The 20,430-nt window shown below is 61.7% G+C and overlaps 2 protein-coding genes across 7 annotated transcripts in view; one reads left to right on the top strand and one right to left on the bottom strand.

Moving 5' to 3' along the window:
- TMEM175 (transmembrane protein 175) overlaps window positions 1-11,294 on the top strand; it is a 34,173-nt gene extending 22,879 nt beyond the window's left edge. For 5 of the 6 annotated variants that reach the window (XM_011970897.1, XM_011970895.1, XM_011970894.1 and 2 more), the window contains 7 exons: window positions 312-363; window positions 786-821; window positions 1,546-1,629; window positions 2,115-2,279; window positions 7,984-8,062; window positions 8,392-8,527; window positions 10,466-11,294. In XM_011970897.1, coding sequence (XP_011826287.1) covers window positions 312-363; window positions 786-821; window positions 1,546-1,629; window positions 2,115-2,279; window positions 7,984-8,062; window positions 8,392-8,527; window positions 10,466-11,138 — 1,225 coding nt within the window. In that variant the 3' untranslated portion in view covers window positions 11,139-11,294. Of the gene's footprint in view, window positions 1-311; window positions 364-749; window positions 822-1,545; window positions 1,630-2,114; window positions 2,280-7,983; window positions 8,063-8,391; window positions 8,528-10,465 lie in introns of all 6 variants that reach the window. The other variant, XM_011970899.1, reaches the window with a different exon arrangement.
- A 1,775-nt stretch (window positions 11,295-13,069) lies between these two features.
- DGKQ (diacylglycerol kinase, theta 110kDa) overlaps window positions 13,070-20,430 on the bottom strand; it is a 16,123-nt gene continuing 8,762 nt past the window's right edge. The window contains exons 7-21 of the mRNA XM_011970926.1: window positions 20,134-20,366; window positions 19,969-20,059; window positions 19,753-19,807; window positions 19,470-19,531; window positions 18,931-19,081; window positions 18,493-18,531; window positions 18,181-18,296; window positions 15,869-16,020; window positions 15,489-15,637; window positions 15,149-15,327; window positions 14,678-14,778; window positions 14,111-14,257; window positions 13,895-14,006; window positions 13,659-13,811; window positions 13,070-13,334 (exon numbers count right to left, since the gene is read on the bottom strand). Of these exons, the coding sequence (XP_011826316.1) occupies window positions 13,236-13,334; window positions 13,659-13,811; window positions 13,895-14,006; window positions 14,111-14,257; window positions 14,678-14,778; window positions 15,149-15,327; window positions 15,489-15,637; window positions 15,869-16,020; window positions 18,181-18,296; window positions 18,493-18,531; window positions 18,931-19,081; window positions 19,470-19,531; window positions 19,753-19,807; window positions 19,969-20,059; window positions 20,134-20,366 (1,839 nt within the window). The 3' untranslated portion in view covers window positions 13,070-13,235. The remainder of the gene's footprint in view (window positions 13,335-13,658; window positions 13,812-13,894; window positions 14,007-14,110; window positions 14,258-14,677; window positions 14,779-15,148; window positions 15,328-15,488; window positions 15,638-15,868; window positions 16,021-18,180; window positions 18,297-18,492; window positions 18,532-18,930; window positions 19,082-19,469; window positions 19,532-19,752; window positions 19,808-19,968; window positions 20,060-20,133; window positions 20,367-20,430) is intronic.

Genomic DNA, 20,430 nt, shown 5'->3' with positions numbered 1-20,430 from the left:
TGGCGAAGATCACGTGGACGGGGGCAGGGTGTGAATCAGGAGGAAGTGGCGGAGATCGCGTGGACGGGGGCAGGGTGTGAATCAGGAGGAAGTGGTGGAGATCGCCTGGACGGGGCAGGGTGCTTTCTAGGGAACTTCATTTCCTTCTTCGTGTTTTCCAAACTCTGTACACTAGGTAGTAGCTTATATTTGGTTAAAGTGACATCTCTTAATGATGTTTTAACCAGAAGATGCTGGAGAGAGTGTGTGTGCACTTAATGGTACTGGAACCGCATTTTATTATCTTTTTGTCTTTTTCTTAAATGGTTTAGGTTGTTCCAAGTTGTTGGGAAAACAGACGACACACTTGCCCTGCTCAACCTGGTGAGTATTTTCCTGTCCTTTTCTGGGGAGTGACTTTGGTTTGTAATCTGGCTCTCAGGGAAGAACGGAAGGAAGCAGCCGGCCTCTCTCGTGACTTCCAGGCCGCCTCGAAGCCTGGAGTCTGCCCACACCTGGGAGCTCCTTGAATGATCTTCCCCTCCCCATGGGTCGCCAGCCTGTATCTCCTCCCAGACAGAGCCAGGGTGTGGGGGACCAGGGGGCACTGGGCTGGGCACAGGTGTGGGGGACAGAGGATGAGTGCCCCCATCTGGCCCTGCAGGGTCTGGGAGCTGGACTCACACTCGCTGGCCCGCCCTTCTTGGGGAGGGCCCAGCCCTGCGCCTTCCCGGAGTGGGCTGTGTCCATCCCCCTGCCCTCCTCCCCAGGCCACATCATGGCCATGATGCCCTCCCTCCCTCCAGGCCTGCATGATGACCATCACCTTCCTGCCTTACACGGTGAGCACCGCCAGGCCCCTGACACCCTAAGGCTTTCCTGGGCACCACTGGATTTGACCTGTCCTCAAAAGCAGACCAGCTGGATGGCTCAGGGCACAGGCCACACAGTTGCAGAGAAGAGAGAAAGTTCTGGGGAGAGCAAATTCTGGGGCGAGAACATTCTGGGGTGAGAACATTCTGGGGCGACAAGGTTCTGGGGAGAGCCAGCTGTTGGGCTGCCGGGGGCTTCTTTCAGGCTGGAGGGGAGGGGAGGCAGTGGCCCTGATGAGGGACTCACTGGCGCTCCTAGCTCCCACCTGGCCCTGAGTCCACAGCCCCCTGCCCATCCCAGGCCTGTCCCTGGCATGCAGCCCCTACAGCCTCTGGCCACCCACCCTGTACTGCTCAGGCTGTGAAGGTGCCTCCAAATTCTGGCAGTGGCCGCTGGTCCGAGTGTGCGGGGCTGTGTGCCACAAGGAACTGGGGTCTGCGGAATTCTATATGAATCGGATGACATTTTGGCTTTAAAGGCCTGAGGCATTTGGTGGAGTTGGTTGGGGTGGGGGCAGTTTGGACACATCTCCCCCAGCACCCAACTGGCCGCATCCTGTGATGGCCCCGTCACATCTCCCGTGGAGTGGGGAGGCTTGCCGTGGCCCAGTTCCAGGCCCTGGGGCCCTGGAGCCTGGTAACCTAGGATTTGTTTGGGGGGGGGGGGGGGTTGGTTTTGTTTTTATTTTAACAGTTTTCCTTAATGGTGACCTTCCCTGATGTGCCCCTGGGCATCTTCTTGTTCTGTGTGTGTGTGATCACCATCGGGGTCGTGCAGGTAGGGGTCAGGGGGCCCTGCACTGTCTGTGTGTGTGTGTGTGTGTATGTGTGTGTGAGATCGCCATCAGGGTCGTGCAGGTAGGGGTCAGGGGGGCCTGTGCTCTGTGTGTGTGTGTGTGTGTGTGTGTGTGTGTGCGCGCGCGCGCGATCGATCGCTGTTGGATCACACAAGTAGGGTGCCCGGGGCCACCTAGACGCATACGATGTGGCATGCCCAGAGCTCCCCTGCTTTCTGACCAGAGACTGGGAAGAGTGGGCCCTGAGACCCCCCACATGCAGCCCCAGGAGCCAGCAGGGGCTCCTGTTCTCTCTCCACCTCAGCCCCTGTGCCCAAAGTGTCCCGGGTACAAGCCCACCTCTACCGGCCAGGTCCTCCCCACCCCGAGACCCCTGCATGTGTGCGTGCTGTGCAGCCCAGGGGTTGACTGGTGTGGGGGCCCTCTGCTCTCGGGGCTGGCGCCCTGCAGCTTGCTTTTTCCACAGGCACTGATTGTGGGGTATGCATTTCACTTCCCGCACCTGCTGAGCCCGCAGATCCAGTGCTCCGTCCACAGGGCTCGGTACCGACAACACGTCCTGGGCATCGTCCTCCAAGGCCCAGTCCTGTGCTTTGCAGCGGCCATCTTCTCCCTCTTCTTTGTCCCCTTGGTGAGTGCTGGGACAGCCCCCCGGGGCCCGGGCAGGAACGGGGGACACCGTAGGAGCGATGTCCCCACTAAGCAACAAACATGCGGGTGGGGGCAGAGCCGTAGGCAGGCAGGGGTCCCTCCAAGGGTCTTGTGTGTGAGGCCCAGGGCTGCAGTGAGTGGCACCAGGGAGGGAGGCCTGCTCCATCTGAGGCCCCGAGACCCAGCGTGTCGAGGACAAAGACGGATACTCATTGAAGGAAGGAGCAGCTGAGTGTCCTCAGTGAAGCTTCACAACGACGATGACGAGAAACAGAGACACCCGGAGTCCGGGGATGTCCTCATTTTCTTGTTTTATTTTCTATTTATTGAGGCAAGATCTCGCTTTGTCACCCAGGCTGGAGGGCAGTGGCGTGACCTTGGCTCACCGCGGCCTCAACCTTCCGGGCTCAAGCGATTCTCTCACCTCAGCCTCCCAGGTAGCTGGGACTACAGGTGTGCACCACCACACCTGGATAATTTTGGTATTTTTGGTGGAGACAGGGTCTTGCTATGTTGCCCAGGTTAATCTGGAATGCCTGGACTGAAGTGATCCTCCCACCTTAGCCTCCCAAAGTGCTGGATTACAGTGTGAGCCACCATACTGGCCTTTATTTTCTTTTTTTCTTTTTTTTCTTGAGACGGAATTTTGCTCCCAGGCTGGAGTGCAGTGGCGCGATCTCGGCTCATTGCAACCTTCGCCTCCCAGGTTCAAGTCATTCTCCTGCCTCAGCCTCCTGAGTAGCTGGGATTACAGGCGCCCGCCACCACACCTGGCTAAGTTTTGTATTTTTAGTAGACACAGGGTTTCACCATGTTGGCCAGGCTGGTTTCAAACTCCTGACCTCGTGATCCACCTGCCTCGGCCTCCCAGGCATCCTCCTTGGGATTACAGGCATGAGCCAGTGCGCCCAGCCTATTTTCTTTTGGATAGGGAATCTATACAAAACTGTGTCAAGACAGTAAACACCTAACAGTGTTTGGAGGAGGAGCCCCTGGGGATAAGACCAGCATCGGCTCATGGAGACGTCAGCTGTTGGTACTTGGAGAATGTGAGCCACCAGGAAGAGGGAGAAGGCAGCAAAAGAAAGTTCCAGAACCCAGAATGGAGTCTGGGAAAGTAGAGAAAGCAGCGCTGAGAACCCAGCTGTTGGCAGCGGGAGCCAGGTCTGCGGGGCCAGTGCATCTGGGCAGCAGTGCGGGGGCGGGGCCGGCAGAGAGCAGGGCCTCCTAGCAGCCCTCACTCAGGTAAAAGACAACTGGGAGCCTCTTAGCTCAAAGACCGAGGTCTGCTCACTTGGGTTTTTTAAGCCAATGGCTGATTTTAATAGGATAAGACCATCATTCTAGTAACGCCACCATCACCCAGGAACAGAGAGAAACCCCTAAGAGGCAGCCGTTTCAGAGTTGCTTTCAGTAGCAGCTTTTATTTGTGACAGCTGGACCAGCTTGAGCACCTTTGAAGTAAATTGAATTTTTAAACTCAAAGCACCATAAGAATTGTGGAGAAATGAATGGTGGTTATTTTAAATGTTTAGTAAACATTTCAGAAGAATCCCAAGTTTAAAACAAACGGCAGCCAGATGGCAGTGACGCACCTATCGTCCCAGCTACTTGGGAGGCTGACGCAGGGGGACCGCGGGCGCCGGGGAGTTCTGGCTGTAGTTCTCGGCCATGCCAGTCGGATGTCCACACTAAGTTTGGCATCAGTATGGTGATTCTGGGAGCAGAGAACCACTAGGTTGCACAAGGAGTGTGGAGCCAGCCCAGGGTGGAAGTGGAGCAGGTCGAAACTCCCGTACTGATCAATAGAGGGATTGTGTCTGCAAATAGCCACCATACTCCAGCCTGGGCAACACAGCAAGACCCGGTCTCTAAAGAAACAAAACAACACAACAGTGAGGGCCTGGTGCTGCTGCCTCACTCACTAGAGGCCTGGGCAGGCCGTCTCCTCCACCGAGAGGGGCTCGAGCTGGGGAGCTGAGCAGGGCTGGCTCCAGAGTGTCGGAGGCCCACAGGCTGGGCATAGCTAAGCCCAGCGGGAGCACCGGGCCAGAATTGGGGGGTGGCCTGTGAGTCCCAGGGGCTGTGGCTGCTGCACTGCTTGGGTCTTAGACTGGATGCATTTGATGCTTGTGAAACAGGGGAGGAGATGCCAGGGAGATGTGGGGGTCGGGGTATGGGGCAGGCTGGAGGCCAGGGACTTCCTCAGGGAGGGTGGGCCACCCACAGGCACCGGCAGGAGAGGCGGGCGTCCTCAACTGCAGCCTCTGTGAGGTCAGAGCAGGGGCAGGGGCTCTGGGCAGAAGGCAGGGGGGCTGAGCCCTGGGCAGAGGCAGGTGGATGGGTGGCCAGCACAGTGGGCAAGGGTAAGGGGCAGCCGGTCTGGGGCAGTCCTGGTTTCAGAGGTGGGACAGCCACTTCTGGTAGTGGCCGAGTGACAGGAGACAGGCAGGCTGATGAGATCAGGACCCAGGCTAGGGGATAGCCATCATGTGGAGGACACAGCCAAGGCACAGCACCCATGGCTGGGATTGGGCAGGGTGGCCACACCTGCCACAGGGCCCAGACGTGGGCCTGGAGGGGCTGAGGGCAGGTGAGTGGCCAGCAAGCCTGAGGGCCTGAGGCTGACCTGGGGCCAGACCTGGAGGTGAGAAGCACAGGACAGCCCGGCCCAGCTGCCCACGAGCAGGTGCGGTGTTGGGGAGGGTGAGCAGCCTGTGGTGACCGTGCCCTCACCTCCCGCAGCTGGCCCAGGGAAGCCTGGATGGGAGGCGAAAGGGGAACCAGCAGACTCTAGGAAGGAGGGTTCCAGGGGTGGGGCTGGGAGGCCCAAGCTGTCAGCAGTTCCAGGACTCCAGAGGGAGGGGCCAGGCCACGGCAGCCACCTTGCTCTCTGTGGCACTGACGGCAACGGTCCATCCTCAGCCTTCGGTGCCGCATCCCGGCTTCATCCTCCACAGCTGCAGGGTCTTCGCGAGGCCCCTCTGCATCTGCTCCTCCATCTCTTCTGGTCCCTCTGCTCGGCCCCCGCACCTTGGGGCTTTCACCCCACACTGGCCTCCTTCTGTCCACACTGTCAGACCTTCCTGGCTGCAGCCCTGCAGCCCTCCACCCTTGCATGTCATTGGGACAGACCCGCAGGTGTCCTTTTGCCCCCCCAGCCTCCACCCAGACGGTGGGCTCTGTCCTCCAGGCCCAGCCTCTCACTGCCGTGGGCCATGCCGTCCCCACCTCCCCTGGATGACCTTGGCCACTGAGCCCTCCTGTTGTAGCACACACCACATGGGTCCTGGGCTCTGCCCTGGGCCTCTGACATTCGTGTCCTGCATCCTGTAGCAGCAGCTGCCTCCACCTTCCCTCCCGCACTCTGCATGGTCCCCGTCCCCAGGCCCTCCCCGACCCTACACTGCGAGCCCCCAGACCCCCCTGCCTACCCCCAAGATGGGCTACCTCCTCCCTAGTTTCTTTCCCTGCTTTTCCACAGCACTTCCCCCGACCTGCTGACCCCAGGGTGCTGGCTGCCTCCTGCTAGGACGTCCTGCTCACTCCCACCTGGCACCTAGAGGCACTTCCCTCATCGTGTGTTGGTTACTTGAAGCCTGCGAACTGGATCATGAACGTGTCTGGAATTGGCCTTGATGTCTGTGTTGTTCTCACCCTTGTGGTGAACTGGAGGGGTCCATCTTGCCAACTGGGGCCACGTGATGGGGAGGGCGGACAGCATGGCCCAGGCCAGGAGCCGCCTGCGAGGAGTTGTGGAAGTGCCACGCCCAGGGTGGGAGTAAGGCCTGGGGCTGTCGCTCGTGTGTTGGCTGCACTAGCCTGAGCACTTCCGCAGGGCTGAGTGCAAAGACACAGGCCTCTCAGGACCAGGACACTCACACGGTCTGGTCCTCTGTGCTCCCTTTTTAAATTACATTTGGTAAAATACACATATTTACCATCATAACCATACGAAGTGCTCACTTGAGGGGCGCGGAGTGCATTCGCATTGTATGCAGGCACCCCTTCTCTCCTGTTCTGAACCTGTCATCACCTGCAGTACAAACCCAGCACCCAGGAGCCGTCCCCCCATTCCGCATCCCCTGCGCCACGCTAGTCCCTGGGAGCCAGACGCACTTTCTGTGTCCGTGAACTTGTGTGTTCTGGATTCTTCATATGCAGAGACTCACACAGTGTGTGGCCTTTTCGTGTCTGGCTTCTTAAACTTAACATACTGTTGTCAAGATTCACCCATGTTATCACCCGTGTCAGAACCGCGTTCCTTCTCTGTGGCCCAAAAATAGTCCATTGTGAGTCTCGTGCCACGTCATGTGGGCCCACTCATCCGTGGATGGGGATCTGGGCAAGTGCACCAGCTGTTGTGAGTGATGCTGCTGTGACCGTTGCTGGACACGTGTAGCTGCCGTGACACCGCTGTGAGCACTGTCGTGAGTGGTGCCACTGTGGGCACTGATGGAGTGATGCCTCTCTGAGCTGGACACGTGTCTCTTCAGATCTGTCTTCTCAGGCTGCTGTTCAGATCTGTCTTCTCAGGCTATTGGCGCGTGTGCCCAGCATTGAGTTTCTGGGTCATTTGGTGATTCTCTGCTTAGTTTTTTAAATTTAATTTTTTTTTTTTTTTTGAGACGGAGTCTCGCTCTGTCGCCCAGGCTGGAGTGCAGAGGCCAGATCTCCGCTCACTGCAAGCTCCGCCTCCCGGGTTCACGCCATTCTCCTGCCTCAGCCTCCGGAGTAGCTGGGACTACAGGCGCCCGCCACCTCGCCCGGCTAGTTTTTTGTATTTTTTCAGTAGAGATGGGGTTTCACCATGTTAGCTAGGATGGTCTTGATCTTGTGACCTCGTGATCCGCCCGTCTCGGCCTCCCAAAGTGCTGGGATTACAGGCCTGAGCCACCGCGCCCGGCCTTAAATTTAATTTTTTGAGGAACCACCAAAGGAACCACCAAACAAAATGCAGCAGCTGCAGCATTTTGCATTCCCACCAGCAGCACACGGCACTTCCAGTTTCTCCACATCCTCATCAACACCTGCTGTTTTTCATTTCTCTCCATCCTAGTGGATATGAAGGAATCTCATTGTGGTTTTGATCTGCGACAGGTTGACCATTTGCATGTTTTGTTTGGAGAAATGTCTGTTCTCATCCTTTGCCCATTTTTAATTGGGTCATTTTTTATTGTTGTGAGAATTTCAGATAGGTAGATAGACGATAAATTTTTAAAACACGGTCTTGCTCTGTTACCCAGGCTGGAGTACAGTGAGCTGGATCACCACTCACTGCAACCCCTACCTCCCAGGTTCAACAGGCGCACGGTCACGCCTGGATAATTTTTTATGTTTCGTAGAGATACAGTCTTACTGTGTTGCCCAGGCTGGTCTCGATCGATTGAGCTCAAGCGATCCACCTGCCTCAGCCTCCTAAAGTGCTGGGATTCCAGGCATGAGCCACTGCTGGCTTAAGAATTCTTTACACTTTTTGGGTACTAGGCCTTATCAGACACATGATCTGCAAAGACCCTGCCTTCTGCCACTGCCCTGCTTTGGCGCACAGCTCTGTGTGGATGAGGCCTGGCCTCGGCCCCCTGTGGAGGGCACTGCCCTGCTTTGGCACACAGCTCTGTGTGGATGAGGCCTGGCCTCGGCCCCCTGTGGAAGGCACTGACCTGTGGTTTGTCTCCCTGCAGTCTTACCTGCTGATGGTGACTGTCATCCTCCTCCCTTACGTCAGCAAGGTCACCGGCTGGTGCAGAGACAGGCTCCTGGGTAGGTGATGGCTGCGTGGACTGGCCTGCGAGGCCCACAGTGCGCCCCCCTCCGTGTGGCTGGGTGATGGCTGGGTGGGCGGGCGTGCGAGGCCCACAGTCCGCCCCCCTCCTTGTGGCTGCTCCACACCAAGGGCTGTCCGTGGGCCGAGGCCCGTGCGTGGTGGTAGCTGGGGCTCCCACACTCTGCCTCTCGGAGCATCCCTGTCCTGTCTCCTCTCCTGGCCTGCACGTTCCAGGCCTCTTCAGAGATGAGGGCAGTGACAGCCATGTGGGCTCTGGCTCCACTTGGGGGGCTTGGTCAGCTCCCCCCTCCTGGCGTGTCCACAGGCCATAGGGAGCCCTCGGCTCACCCAGTGGAAGTCTTCACATTTGACCTCCACGAGCCACTCAGCAAGGAGCGGGTAGAAGCCTTCAGCGACGGCGTCTATGCCATCGTGGCCACCCTTCTCATCCTGGACATCTGGTGAGGACCCTGCGTCACCTGCCCCAGCTGTCAGGCGGCCAGTGTGTCTGAGTCCTGGAAACCCCAGAAAGGCACAGGGGTCTCGACTCCACCCTCCCCTGGATGCCTGGAGTTTTGTGTGAGGTTAGGGCAGCCCCCACTTCAGGGAGGACAACCCCCCCAGCGGTCCCTCCCTTCCCAGTGGCTCCCACCCCAAGTGCAGGCCGGCGATGGGGTGCCAGGGCGAGGTCAGCACCAGCCGCCAACTGCTCTCCTCACTCTTTCCAGAGGGGCTGACATCCATGGGTATCACCCTACCCCAGGCCTCACCCCTGCCCCAGCACCAGCCCCTCCTGGTCCCTAGTCCCTCCTATTCCCTCCTGCTCCCTCCCAGTCCCCCCCATCGCCTCCCAGCCCCCGCCATCGCCTCCCAGTCCCCCACATTGCCTCCCAGCCCCTCCCGCTCCCCTCGGCCTGCTGTTGCTTCCTTCCAGCATCTGTTCTCCACTGCCTCACCACCACTTCATCTGTTAGAGTGCTTATCTTAGTCGTCACGTTGTTTTTTGTGGGTTTTTTGTTTTGTTTTTTGTTTTTACAGTCTTGCTCTGTCACCCAGGCTGGAGTGTAGTGGCTCAATCTCAGCTCACTGCAACCTCTGCCTCCCAGGTTCAAGCAGTTCTCCCGCCTCAGCCTCCCAAGTAGCTGGAATTACAGGCGCCCACCACCACCACGCCCAGTTAACTTTTTGTGTTTTTAGTAGAGACGGGGTTTCACCATGTTGGCCAGGCTGGTCTTGAACTCCTGACCTCAGGTGATCCACCCATCTCAGCCTCCAAAGTGCTGGGATGACAGGCGTGAGCCATCGCGCCTGGCTGTCGTAATGTTTGAATTTGCTTTTTAACATTCTTTTGGAGTGTCTTGTTCTCCCGTCATAGTTCAGCACTTTGATCTCCTTGGGGTCAGACACTATGGTTTTATATTCTGTACTTGATATTCTTCAGTCCAAGCCTCCTGATGCTCTTCTCTGCTGTCGTGTGCATTTTTAAGAATGGGAAGCATTCGTTGGCACCTGATCTCTAAGGCCCAGGTGCCAGGGACACTCCAGGGTGACCTGCCTCCAGGGTGACCAGGCCAGCTCAGGCCCCCTTGGGAGGGACCTGCCAAGGAGAGGCTGCAGTGTAGGGCTGGGACAGTGACCTCCCCTCCACCTGGAGCCACAGCCAGGGGAGCTGCCCCCTCCCAGCAACTTCCTTCCCTTGCTGCCCCTGGTCTGTCTCCTTTCCCACCCCCGTCCCTCACCCCCTTGACCTCTGCCTATTGTTCTGGAGGACAGAAGTCTGGTCGGGGCTGCTTGAGGACCACTGTCCTCCATGTCTTGATGTTGAAAGATGACACTGTTCCCAGCTTTCTGGGTGGTGCTGTCAGAAGGCAGCAGCCCTGGGGGTGGTTCCCATAGCCTCCTTGGGGCTGCAGAGTCCGGCCTGGGAGTCGGCCTCCTGAGACCCTGTGTGCATCTGAGAACCATGGAGGCAAGCTCTCCACGGATCTTCAGCCAGGGTGTGGTGTGGGTGGCTCCGAGGGCTGGAAGCTGGGAGGGAACAGACCTCACTGCCCCACGGCAGGCTGCTCCTGCACAGCCGACGCAGGAGAGCCTCGGCCAGAGAGGGCTGCAGCCCAGGGCCCCCAGCAGCACTCTGGGCCAGCAGGACTGGGCTCCCGTTAGCACAGAGCAGAAGGGTGCCAGTTTCTGTGGAATTGCAGATGGACAGCACATAATGGTCAGCATGCCAAATATACATAAATACAGCATTCTGAAATTTCGCCCACTGGAAAGTCCACATGGTTCATCTGCACCATGTGCCGGGTCCAGGCAGCCCTGACAGGCGCTCAGCCCACCCCGCCGGGGCCTGCGTGGGCCATGGTGAGGCCGGCACAAATGCCTCTGTTCACTGTTCTCAGCGAAGACAACGTCCCGGACCCCAAGGAAGTGAAGGAGAGGTTCGGCGGCAGCCTCGTGGCTGCCCTGAGCGCGACCGGGCCGCGCTTCCTGGCGTACTTTGGCTCCTTCGCCACGGTGGGGCTGCTGTGGTTCGCCCACCACTCCCTCTTCCTGCACGTGCGCAAGGCCACGCGGGCCATGGGGCTGCTGAACACGCTCTCGCTGGCCTTTGTGGGCGGCCTCCCGCTGGCCTACCAGCAGACCTCGGCCTTCGCCCGGCAGCCCCGCGACGAGCTGGAGCGTGTGCGCGTCAGCTGCGCCATCATCTTCCTGGCCAGCATCTTCCAGTTTGCCATCTGGACCACGGCGCTGCTGCACCAGGCGGAGACGCTGCAGCCCTCAGTGTGGTTTGGCGGCCGGGAGCACGCGCTCATGTTCGCGAAGCTGGCCCTGTACCCCTGCGCCAGTCTGCTGGCCTTCGCCTCCACCTGTCTGCTGAGCAGGTTCAGCGTGGGCATCTTCCACCTCATGCAGATCGCCGTGCCCTGCGCCTTCCTGTTGCTGCGCCTGCTCGTGGGCCTGGCCCTGGCCAGCCTGCGGGTCCTGCGTGGCATCGCCCGGCCTGAACACCCACCACCAGCCCCTACGCGCCAGGACGACGCACAGTCCCAGCTCCTCCCTGCCCCCTGCTAGCGGCCACAGAGCGCGCTCCCTGCCATCCCCACCAGAGATGGACCAGGGAGGACAGGACGCCGGGCAGGGGAAGCCGAGTCGCGGGCAAGCCACAGTGGTTCTTGCGTGGTCGGGTTTTATTTTCATTGTGAAATATGCTCTATTTCAGTCCTCAAATTGTTCTCCACTTTTTGCAGAGAGAGGGGCTTCACAGGAACTTGAAATGTGCCTTATGGCATTTGCCTATCCACTCTCCAACCTGAAGACACGTTACCAAGCCCACCCACCCGAGGGACTGCCCACTCCCAGCCCCTTCGAGGCCTATACAGAGCTGGCGGCGGGGGCAGGGGATGCCATGCCAGGTTGTTGACACAAAGATGAGGAAGAGATGGCAGGACAGTGATGCCCAAACTGTATTTGTCCCAGATATAAATTACTGTTGCATTCAGGCAGCGATAAATACAGAGGGGCCCGGTTGGTGTACAGGGCACAGAGCTCACCTGGGTACAGACTCATTCACATACAGGACAAGCCCCTCACCAGTTACACACGATTCATACACACCACAGTCCACACCAGGGCTCGCGAAGCAAAACTAATCACAAATGAAGGACTGGTCTTGACGAGGACGTAAACAAGAGTGCACACGTGAGGCCGTGAGCAGGCCTTACAATGCATGTGTCTGTGCAGTTTTGGCAGAAGCGGGGGGGTCAGGATTAGTGGCACCAAGGGTCCCCCAGGAGGCTGCAGCAGGCTGGGCCAGGCCACACACTCCTGAGGCCAAACCAGAGCCACTTCTGAGGTCAAGGCCACACCCCGAAAGCTCCGCAGAATCGGAGGCCCAGGCCAGCTGTGCCCCACAAGGGGAAGGGGGACATCCTCACCGTGGGCCTGTTTCTCGTGGGGGGAGTCAGGGCTTCCCACAGGGCTGGCTCCATTTTTGGTGAGACTCCTCCTGGGGCCAGTGCACCATCTGAATCCTTGGGCACGTGCAGGCAGCTTTGTCTTTTGACTGGGTGCACCCCAGCCTGGCCCAGACGCAGGACCCTCCACCAAGCTGTCTGAGGGACGTGGGAGCAGGGGTGCTGCAGGAGCTGGGTCTCCACATGCTGACGAGGGATAGGACTGAGCAGATGTCGGCTCACACACACACTGGGAACTGCATGTCAGCAGGGAGCAAGCAGCGTGGAAAGTGCTAGCGTGGGGTCTGGGGCTGAAAGCCAGCTCCTCCGCCACATGCGTGGAGCTGTCTCCGCCTCCACAAACTCCTCCGCACCGCCATGTCCTGCTTTTGGTCTCTTCTGGGTGCTAAATGCCCCACCCTGAGGGCCGAGGGGCAGACACTTGGGCCCGGCCCACATTCTGGTGCTGCCAGGACAGCACCTGAGACCTCCTGGCCTCCACACGACAGAGGTTCTCCTCCCCCAGCACAGGCACTAGGAAAGGGCCACCAGGCCCAGCTGGGCACTGTGCCCCTGCAGCTGTCCCTGGGGTCCAAGCTGCCATCTGTATATAACAAGGCCGAAAACAAGGGAAGGCACCTTCTCTCTTTCCCCAACACAAGGAAGTCACCAGTCACAACCACCCAGCAGCCCGACGCTGCCCACCAGGGACTGCCCACACCTGCTGCCCGGGGAGGGGAGGCTGGAGGGGCTGGCAGCCTGTGTCTGCTGGGGGTAAGGACACACCAGGGAGCCTGCTGCTCTGAAAGACTGGCCAGGGGGAAGGCCTGAGGGACACAAAGCGAGGTCAGACCCACCTGGACGGCCAGCGTCCAGCACTCTCCAGCTCAAGGGGCTTGGCAGGGAGAGGTATGGAGGGATGAGTGCCCACCCCTGAGGAGAGGACCAGGCCCCCACAGGGCAGAGGGCTCGCCCGCCAGAGCCCTGTGCCCACCCGGGACACGGGGAAACACTGCCACCCACACAGCAGTCTCCAGTGGGATGAGGGCTGGTCCTGCTCTGGCCCCATGAAGATGATGCGGTCAGGGCTGTAGCCAGGTCCAACCACAAGGCCGGCCACGGTGTGGACGTGGAGCTGCCTCTAGACCAACTGAAAACAAGGCTGGCGGAGGCGGAGGCAGAGACGGCTCGAGCCCCTGGGCTGCCTCAGCCACCCCTACCTAGCATCGCCCTCAGGGGCAGGCGCGTCCGCCCGGGCGTCCCTGGTGGTCCCGGCTCTCTTCGGCTTCTGCTTGGCCTTCCTCAGCATGTGGACCTGTCCCAGGGCAGGGGGCAGAGGGCCAGGGTGACACGGCCGATGAAAGAACAGTGCACGGGCAGCCCCAAGTCCTTGGGCCCCGGGCAGCTGACGCCATCTCAGTTCATGGAAGGGGAGGGACCTGCCTGGCTGCTCCCTGTGCCACCTGTGGCCTGCCTGACCGCTGGCACAGCCTTCCTCTGAGGCAGGCACCCTCCCCGGAGTCAAGGAAGACCAGGGCCGCAGCAGGCCATGCCAGCACCACCCAGGTACCACCGGCCACTCCCACAACCGGCCCAGCCTGGCCCACCTCTCCTGGTTCTCCAGCCTCACCCCACGTACCTTAGGGCCAGCAGCTGAGATGATCATGTGCCCCGGGGCCTGGACCCAGGGCTCCCCGTCCACCTGCACCGGGGTGGCCTTGAGGAGTGTGACCCGGAAGTAGGAACCCTGGGCAATCCGGATCCCAGAGCGCAGCCCACCCTGGACCTGGCCCTGGAGCAGGAGAGGCCAGCTGGGCTCAGTGGGGACCAGGGACACCACCCTGGGCTCGCCCACACACCCGGGCGGCGGCTCACCATGTGCACGACGCCCGTCACGCCCACCACCTCCAGCAGCCCATCATCCATGCGCGGCTTCTCAAACCTGGCGTCACTGTCTGAGCCCCAAAGGTCGGCCCCGGAACCCCAGCTGCGGCATAAGAAAGCGGACACAGAGGTGTAGGTGCAGGCGGGACGAGGGCTGAGCCTGCCGGTGGCCCCGCCTGGCAGAGCTTCTGGGGAGCCCGTGAGCACCTGGGAATGTTGATGAAGATCAGGCCTTCGATACTGGGCAGCTCCACCTCCTGCCGCTCCACCTGCAGCCGGATCTGCTTGTGCAGGCTCCGAGAGTGACTGATCTTCTGCAGCCCCACTCGCACGTACACACCCTTGTTGTGCAGCCTGCGGGACAGGGCGGGCTGCCCATCACTGGGGGAGCGCTACCCCGCCTTAGGCAGCCTCCGCATTCCGGCCCCTCTGCCTGTCCCTGCTGGGGGACCCGAGGAAGGTATGCCATCACCAGGTGGCGGCCCCTCCCTGCTGGGGGACCCGAGGAAGGTATGCCATCACCAGGTGGCAGCCCCTCTGCCTAACCCTGCTGGGGGACCCGAGGAAGGTATGCCGTCACCAGGTGGCGGCCCCTCCCTGCTGGAGGACCTGAAGAAGGTATGCCATCACCAGGTGGCGGCCCCTCTGCGTATCCCTGCTGGAGGACCCGAGGAAGGTATGCCATCACCAGGTGGCAGCCCCTCTGCCTATCCCTGCTGGGGGACCCGAGGAAGGTATGCTGTCACCAGATGGCAGTCCCTGCGGCTCCGGTACCTGCTTGTGAACTTGCCAGGCTCCTCTTCCCGCGCCTGGTGGAAGTCCAGGCTCAGCTCCGCATCGATGCCAATGCCACAGTAGTTACTCATCTGCACGATCTGGGGACAGGGCGTTCATCTCCCAGGACCCTGCCGCCCTCACCAGGCCCCCTGAGCTCCCCAACAGCAGGTCTAGTTTTTTGCCTCCTGCCGGCAGGAAGAGACAAGAGCAAGGGCCACCCTGGCAACAAGCCCACCACCCAGGAGAGGGCAGCGTGGGCAGGTCCCGGCCAGGCTCTGTCGCCAGCTGGCTCAGCACGATTCCCAGCAGTGGCCACTCTCTGTGCCTCCCTCAACTGCCTACTTTGCAAAGGGGATGATGTGGGTGCATACGTCTGTGTGTGGCTGGGAGGAGGATGCCCACTGTGACACGTGTGACCAGGTCATATGCGGAAGCCTGAAGGGCACCCCACGCCGGGCCACCCTGTACCTTGGGGGGCTCTGCGTCTGCGGTGCCATTCTCTGCACTGGCAGCATCGTGGGCGTCCAGCAGGATGGTCCAGCGGTCCATGAGCACGGCGTCGGCCTCGTCCACGGAGAGCAGCACGGACAGCGGGTCCTCGCCGCTGTAGCCTGCCCCCCAGCGGAGGACTCGGCCAAGGTCATTCCCTGGGACACAGGCAGACACAGAGCATCTGTCCACACCCACCCGCCCATCAGCCAGCTGCAGACCCCACCACAGGGACAGACGCCAGCCCAGGCCTCAGCAAAAGCTGCGCAGGAAGGGGTAGACCCTGAGGCCCCCTCCTCGGCTGCATGGCTGACCCCACCTGTGCCCAGGGGCAGGATGGCCACAGAAGGCTCCGGGCAGGCCAGTCGGTACCGTGTCTCCTCCAGGGCGCCGAGCACCCAGCCCACAGTGCCGTCGCCACCGCACACCAGCACCCGGAAGCAGGGCACCTGGGAGAACAGGTGGAGCCTAGCAGGAGACAGGAAGTGTTCTCCAGCAGCTGTGGGCGCAGCCCATCCCCCACCCGGGCTGCCCCTTCCTTTTCAATGCCCGTCCTGGCCATGTGGAGGACTTCAAGGTCCCAGCACGGGATCCCAGTGGAGCTCCTGCCAGCCGAGACAGCTGTGGCAGCCTCCTGGGGCCCCTCCCACCCCTCCTGCCCCTACTGCTGCCCTGGACCAGGGGTCCTGCTGGACTCACCCAGGAAGGGGACCCCCGTGGGTCAGGTCGAAGACCTGGTGAGGGTTCAGTAGCTTCCGGAAGCTGCAGAGCAGGTCTCGGCCCTTGAGGCCTCCACTCTTGGGGTTCACGAACACAAGGAGGGGACAGCTGTCTGGGGGCAGCTTCGCGTGCTGACAGACAGGGGGCTGGGTTAGGATGGGGACCCAAGGTAGGGTGTCCCCACTGCTGGGGCTGCCAGGCAGTGCCCAGCCCCCAACCCTGAGCCCACCTGGCCTGGACCAGCCCCCTCCCCAGGAAGGCGTGGCCAGCTGTAGCTGGCCTCACATAAGAAGCATCACACATCAGCTACGTGGTCACCCCATCTCGCTGCTGGCCAGCAGGGCGGCACTGAGGCCAGCCGGCTGGCTGCCTGGTGCTCCCAGCACAAAGGCCTCGGACATGCCCACTGAGCTGAGTGTGAACAGACCACACTCGCCTGGGCCATGCAGCCTGTGAGTCCAGGCTGGAAATCCACATGGGACTCTGCCTGGCACTCCTTGCCTGCGAGACCAAGGCTTGTCTCCTGGGGGGCCTCCTGTGCACACCTTTGGAGGATGGCGGCTCCCAGGCCCCCACCCACCTACACAGCAGCCGAGAAAAGCTCTTAACTCACAGAGTGGCACGCAGAGTCCTTCAGCCACAGGACAGAGCCCATCTCCCCAAACACAACCCCAAGAAACAGTACCCAGGGATCTAGACACAGCGGGCTCAGGGCTGGGGTCCCTATAACAGGAGGCTGGAGCCCCCACAGCGGGGACGGCTGGGCAACAGGAGACACACAGGCCGGGTGCAGACACAGGGTGGGCGGCGGCACAGGGGCCAGCCGTGGCTGGGGGCAAGGACACACTCGGGGCTTCGTGACCCACTTGGCAGGCACAGCCGCCTGCGGTCACCACTTACCACTCACCCCAGGGCAGGCAGCTGACGGGAGAGAGAAAGCACGTGTCGGCCCCACACCTGGCTCTGCCCACAGAGCGAGTGGGGCTGGGGCAGGGGCTGCATCTTCGGGATCGTGGGGATGGCCACCCTGTCCTGAGCCAGGCAAGGCCAGGTGTAGGGACACAGGAGGGACCCACAGGCATCACCCGTCCCAGCCACAGACAACTCATTCAGATCAAGTTCTGCTTCGTCTGGACTGGGGTCAGGGTCAAGGGTCAGGGTTCAGGGGCAGAGCAGCCATAGACACCTGGGGGTCCTCGTGGGACCCTTTGGGGGCTGGATGGGCAGAGAATGAGAGGCCACTATGAAGGCACGGTGTGCAGCGTGGAGTCCCTCCATGGGCCAGACCCCCATTTCCCCGGCCCTGCCCTGTCTCCATGGGCCAGACCCCCCTTTCCCCCGGCCCTGCCCCGTCTCCATGGGCCAGACCCCCCTTTCGCCCGGCCCTGCCCCGTCTCCATGGGCCAGACCCCCCTTTCGCCTGGCCCTGCCCCGTCTCCATGGGCCAGACTCCCCTTTGGCCCGGCCCTGCCCTGTCTCCATGGGCCAGACCCCCCTTTCCCCCGGCCCTGCCCCGTCTCCATGGGCCAGACCCCCCTTTCGCCCGGCCCTGCCCCGTCTCCATGGGCCAGACCCTCCTTTCGCCCGGCCCTGCCCCGTCTCCATGGGCCAGACCCCCCTTTCGCCTGGCCCTGCCCCGTCTCCATGGGCCAGACTCCCCTTTGGCCCGGCCCTGCCCTGTCTCCATGGGCTGGATCCCCCTTTCTCCCAGCCCTACCCTGTTGCCAGGTGCCCCCTCTTCTGGGCACTGTGGGTCTTAAGGACAGCGTCCAAAGTTTGGGAGCTGCACTGACTGGCCTGGGGAGCTCCAGGCAGAGAGCAGAGGCCCTACGTCCCCCTGGGCAGGGGGAGTGGGGCTGAGGCTGTACCGGGAGGGCCGTGCCTGGGATGCTGACAGCTGGTCACAAACACGCTCTGGCCCTTGGTGAGGCAGCCGCAGCAGGACCCAGCGCATCCAGGAGCTGCCTCCCTACTGGGTGGAGGCCTCAGGTGCAGCGTGGAAGCTGGGCCTGGCCCCGCGGTGCCCCACGGAGCTGGTATCACCCACTGGGCAGCCTCGGATGAGCGCTGACCCTCTGGCCTCAGGCCCTTTGCTGTAAAACGGGCAACAGCGTCCTCCCTGCTGTTGTGAGGCACAGACAAGGTGGCACCTACGAGCCCCCAGTGAATTCGATGAAGAGATGCCAGAGGAAAAGAGCGAGTCTGGCTGTGGGGCCTGTGCACCTGAAGACCCGGACCTCCCTCTCGCCACCCCCGGGGTGTGTGAAGAGCCGGCTCCACCGCTCACTCACCAGCAGGTCGGGGAGCACCAGTGCAGTGAGCAGCCGGCCCCGCACAGCCATGTCCTTGAGCAGCACGTACAGCCGCTCGGCCTCCGAAAAGCAGGTGACATCCAGTACTACTGCGCCTGTGGTAGGGGCCCGGGACTCAGGGGAGCCTGTCCCATAGCCCCCACGGTGCCAGGGCAGGAAGCAAACCAGGGTTTCCCCAGCCCAGGGCTGTCCAAGGGAAAGGTCAGGTGCTACGTGAGGGCCAGAGCTGTCCCACTTCACCCCAGGAACACCCCTGGGCCCCATGTGACCACGTCCATCAGGGCGGCTCACCTTGGGAGGAGTAGACGTGACTCACAGACACCACGGTGGCTGCAAAGGTGGGCTGTAGTCAGGGCGGTGGGAGGTGAAGGACGTACCGCACGGGGGCCAGGGACAGCCCCTCCGCCTGTTCAGGGGTGACGTCTCACCCCAAGGGCAGCCTCCCCAGAAAGCACCCCTGCCCCACTCTAAGAGCAGGACTCCCAGCTCCCCGAAGGTCCAGGGCCCCCCAGAGGGAGAGGGAGAGGCAGAGGCTGAGCACCACAGGGAAGGGCCACAGAGGGCGGGAGGCTACACAGCCTCTTGGAGGAAGGGACGTGGGCTGGACCTGGAGGTTGGGCCTCGGTGGCTCAAGGAGAGGCAGGAGCTGGCCTCAGCACTGCAGCCCCACTGCCTGCCGCCGGACCCTGCCCCCAGCCAGCAGCCCACGGCCAGCCACGGTGGTCACACCTTTGGTAGCCACGGCCTCATGCAGCAGGCTGCTGTACTCCTCGGGGGACAGGCCGGGAGGCAGGCCGCCAACAAACAGGGAGACGTGCGGGGCTACATCCCTGCTCTCTGCCACGTAGAACCGCGTCTGGCTCACCTGTCGCACGGACATCTGCAGGGAGAGGGGCGGGGACGCTGGGCCGGGGAGAACGGCACCACTGCACCAGGCCCTCCGCCTCCTCACCCGCAAAACAGCAAAACGGGGTGTCAGGAACACTCCCAGGAATTAAGTCAACATGAAAACGAGCAAAGGGGCCAAAGAGGCTTCCTTGCTGTGGATAACCCCTGTCCATTCCCCTCAAGGAACTCGGAGAGGTCTGCAGCTCAAGGCATCCCTGCAGGGACCAAGTAACTTATGACAGAGGGCACTGCCCTGCCAGCCAGGACAGCCGCTGCCTAGCCAAGAAGAACCTGGCGTCTGGGGCACACCCACCCTGTGGGGCAGAGGCTGTGGCTGAGAGCTGCCGGTTCCCTGGGGGCCAGTGTCCACACCCACTGACCTGCCGGATGTCCTGTAGCCGGTCCAGCAACGGCTGTTCGTCCATCAGCGCTGTCCGCTGGACTGCAGAGGTGAGAGACACAGGCCGTCAGCACCAGGCTCCTTGCCCACCTTGGAAACAGCTGCCCTGAGCCCCCAGGGCCCATGGGGATGCAGGGTGGAACTGGGCAGGAGGACAGGGCCCGGTCTTGATGTCCCGCACCACCCTGCAGGAGAGCCTGGGCAGCAGGCCCAAACCCAAAAGGTGCAGGGACCGCCACACCCAGCACGGGCCGTCTACTCACCCTGCCTACAGCCCATCGCCACCTCCACCAGCTGGAAGCTCTCAGGACCCTCGGCCTGTTGGGGCAGAGCTTGGCATCAGGTCTGGGCAGGCCCCCACCACCTCAGGACACCCACGGGGACAGCCACGCCTGGGCTGGGATGGTGGCCTGGCCTCCTTGGGACAGTGACCCCCAACCAAGTCTGGCCAGGATGGGGAGCAGGCCCAGGGTACACACCTGGCGGCCGAGCAGCGGCAGGACCTCCAGCACCACGGAGCGGGCCGTGCTCTTCGGGGTCACTCGCACGGATACATAGGCCACGCCCACCCTGTGAGGACGCAGCGTGAGCTGGAGTTCCCCCCACCCCGCCCAGCAGACCCTGAGCCTCGGGCCCAATCTCACTTGAGCCAGCCAGGGTAGATCTTCAGGACCTCCTGGGCCCGCGGCAGAGCCCGGATGACCCAGGCCTCTGGTGTGGCCTCGCCAGACCCAGGGCTTCTGCCCTCCTCCGAAATCACAGCACTCCCAGCCTTGCCCCCAGGCCAGGTGTCACAGGCCTTCAAGGAAGGGGGCAGCGGGCACAGCTCCAGGTGGCCAGGGTCCTCGGGGATGTGGTGGACCCGAAGCGCGGCCTCCTGCAGGGCACCAGGTTGGGGAGGCCAAGTTGTGGGGGGTCAGGCGCGGTTCAGTGGGGGGCAG

Source organism: Mandrillus leucophaeus, unplaced genomic scaffold (genome assembly GCF_000951045.1).
Source record: "Mandrillus leucophaeus isolate KB7577 unplaced genomic scaffold, Mleu.le_1.0 Scaffold98, whole genome shotgun sequence".
Lineage (NCBI taxonomy): Eukaryota > Metazoa > Chordata > Mammalia > Primates > Cercopithecidae > Mandrillus > Mandrillus leucophaeus.
The sequence above is the reverse complement of the archived record's forward strand: the minus strand, read 5'-3'. Positions and strand labels throughout refer to the sequence as shown.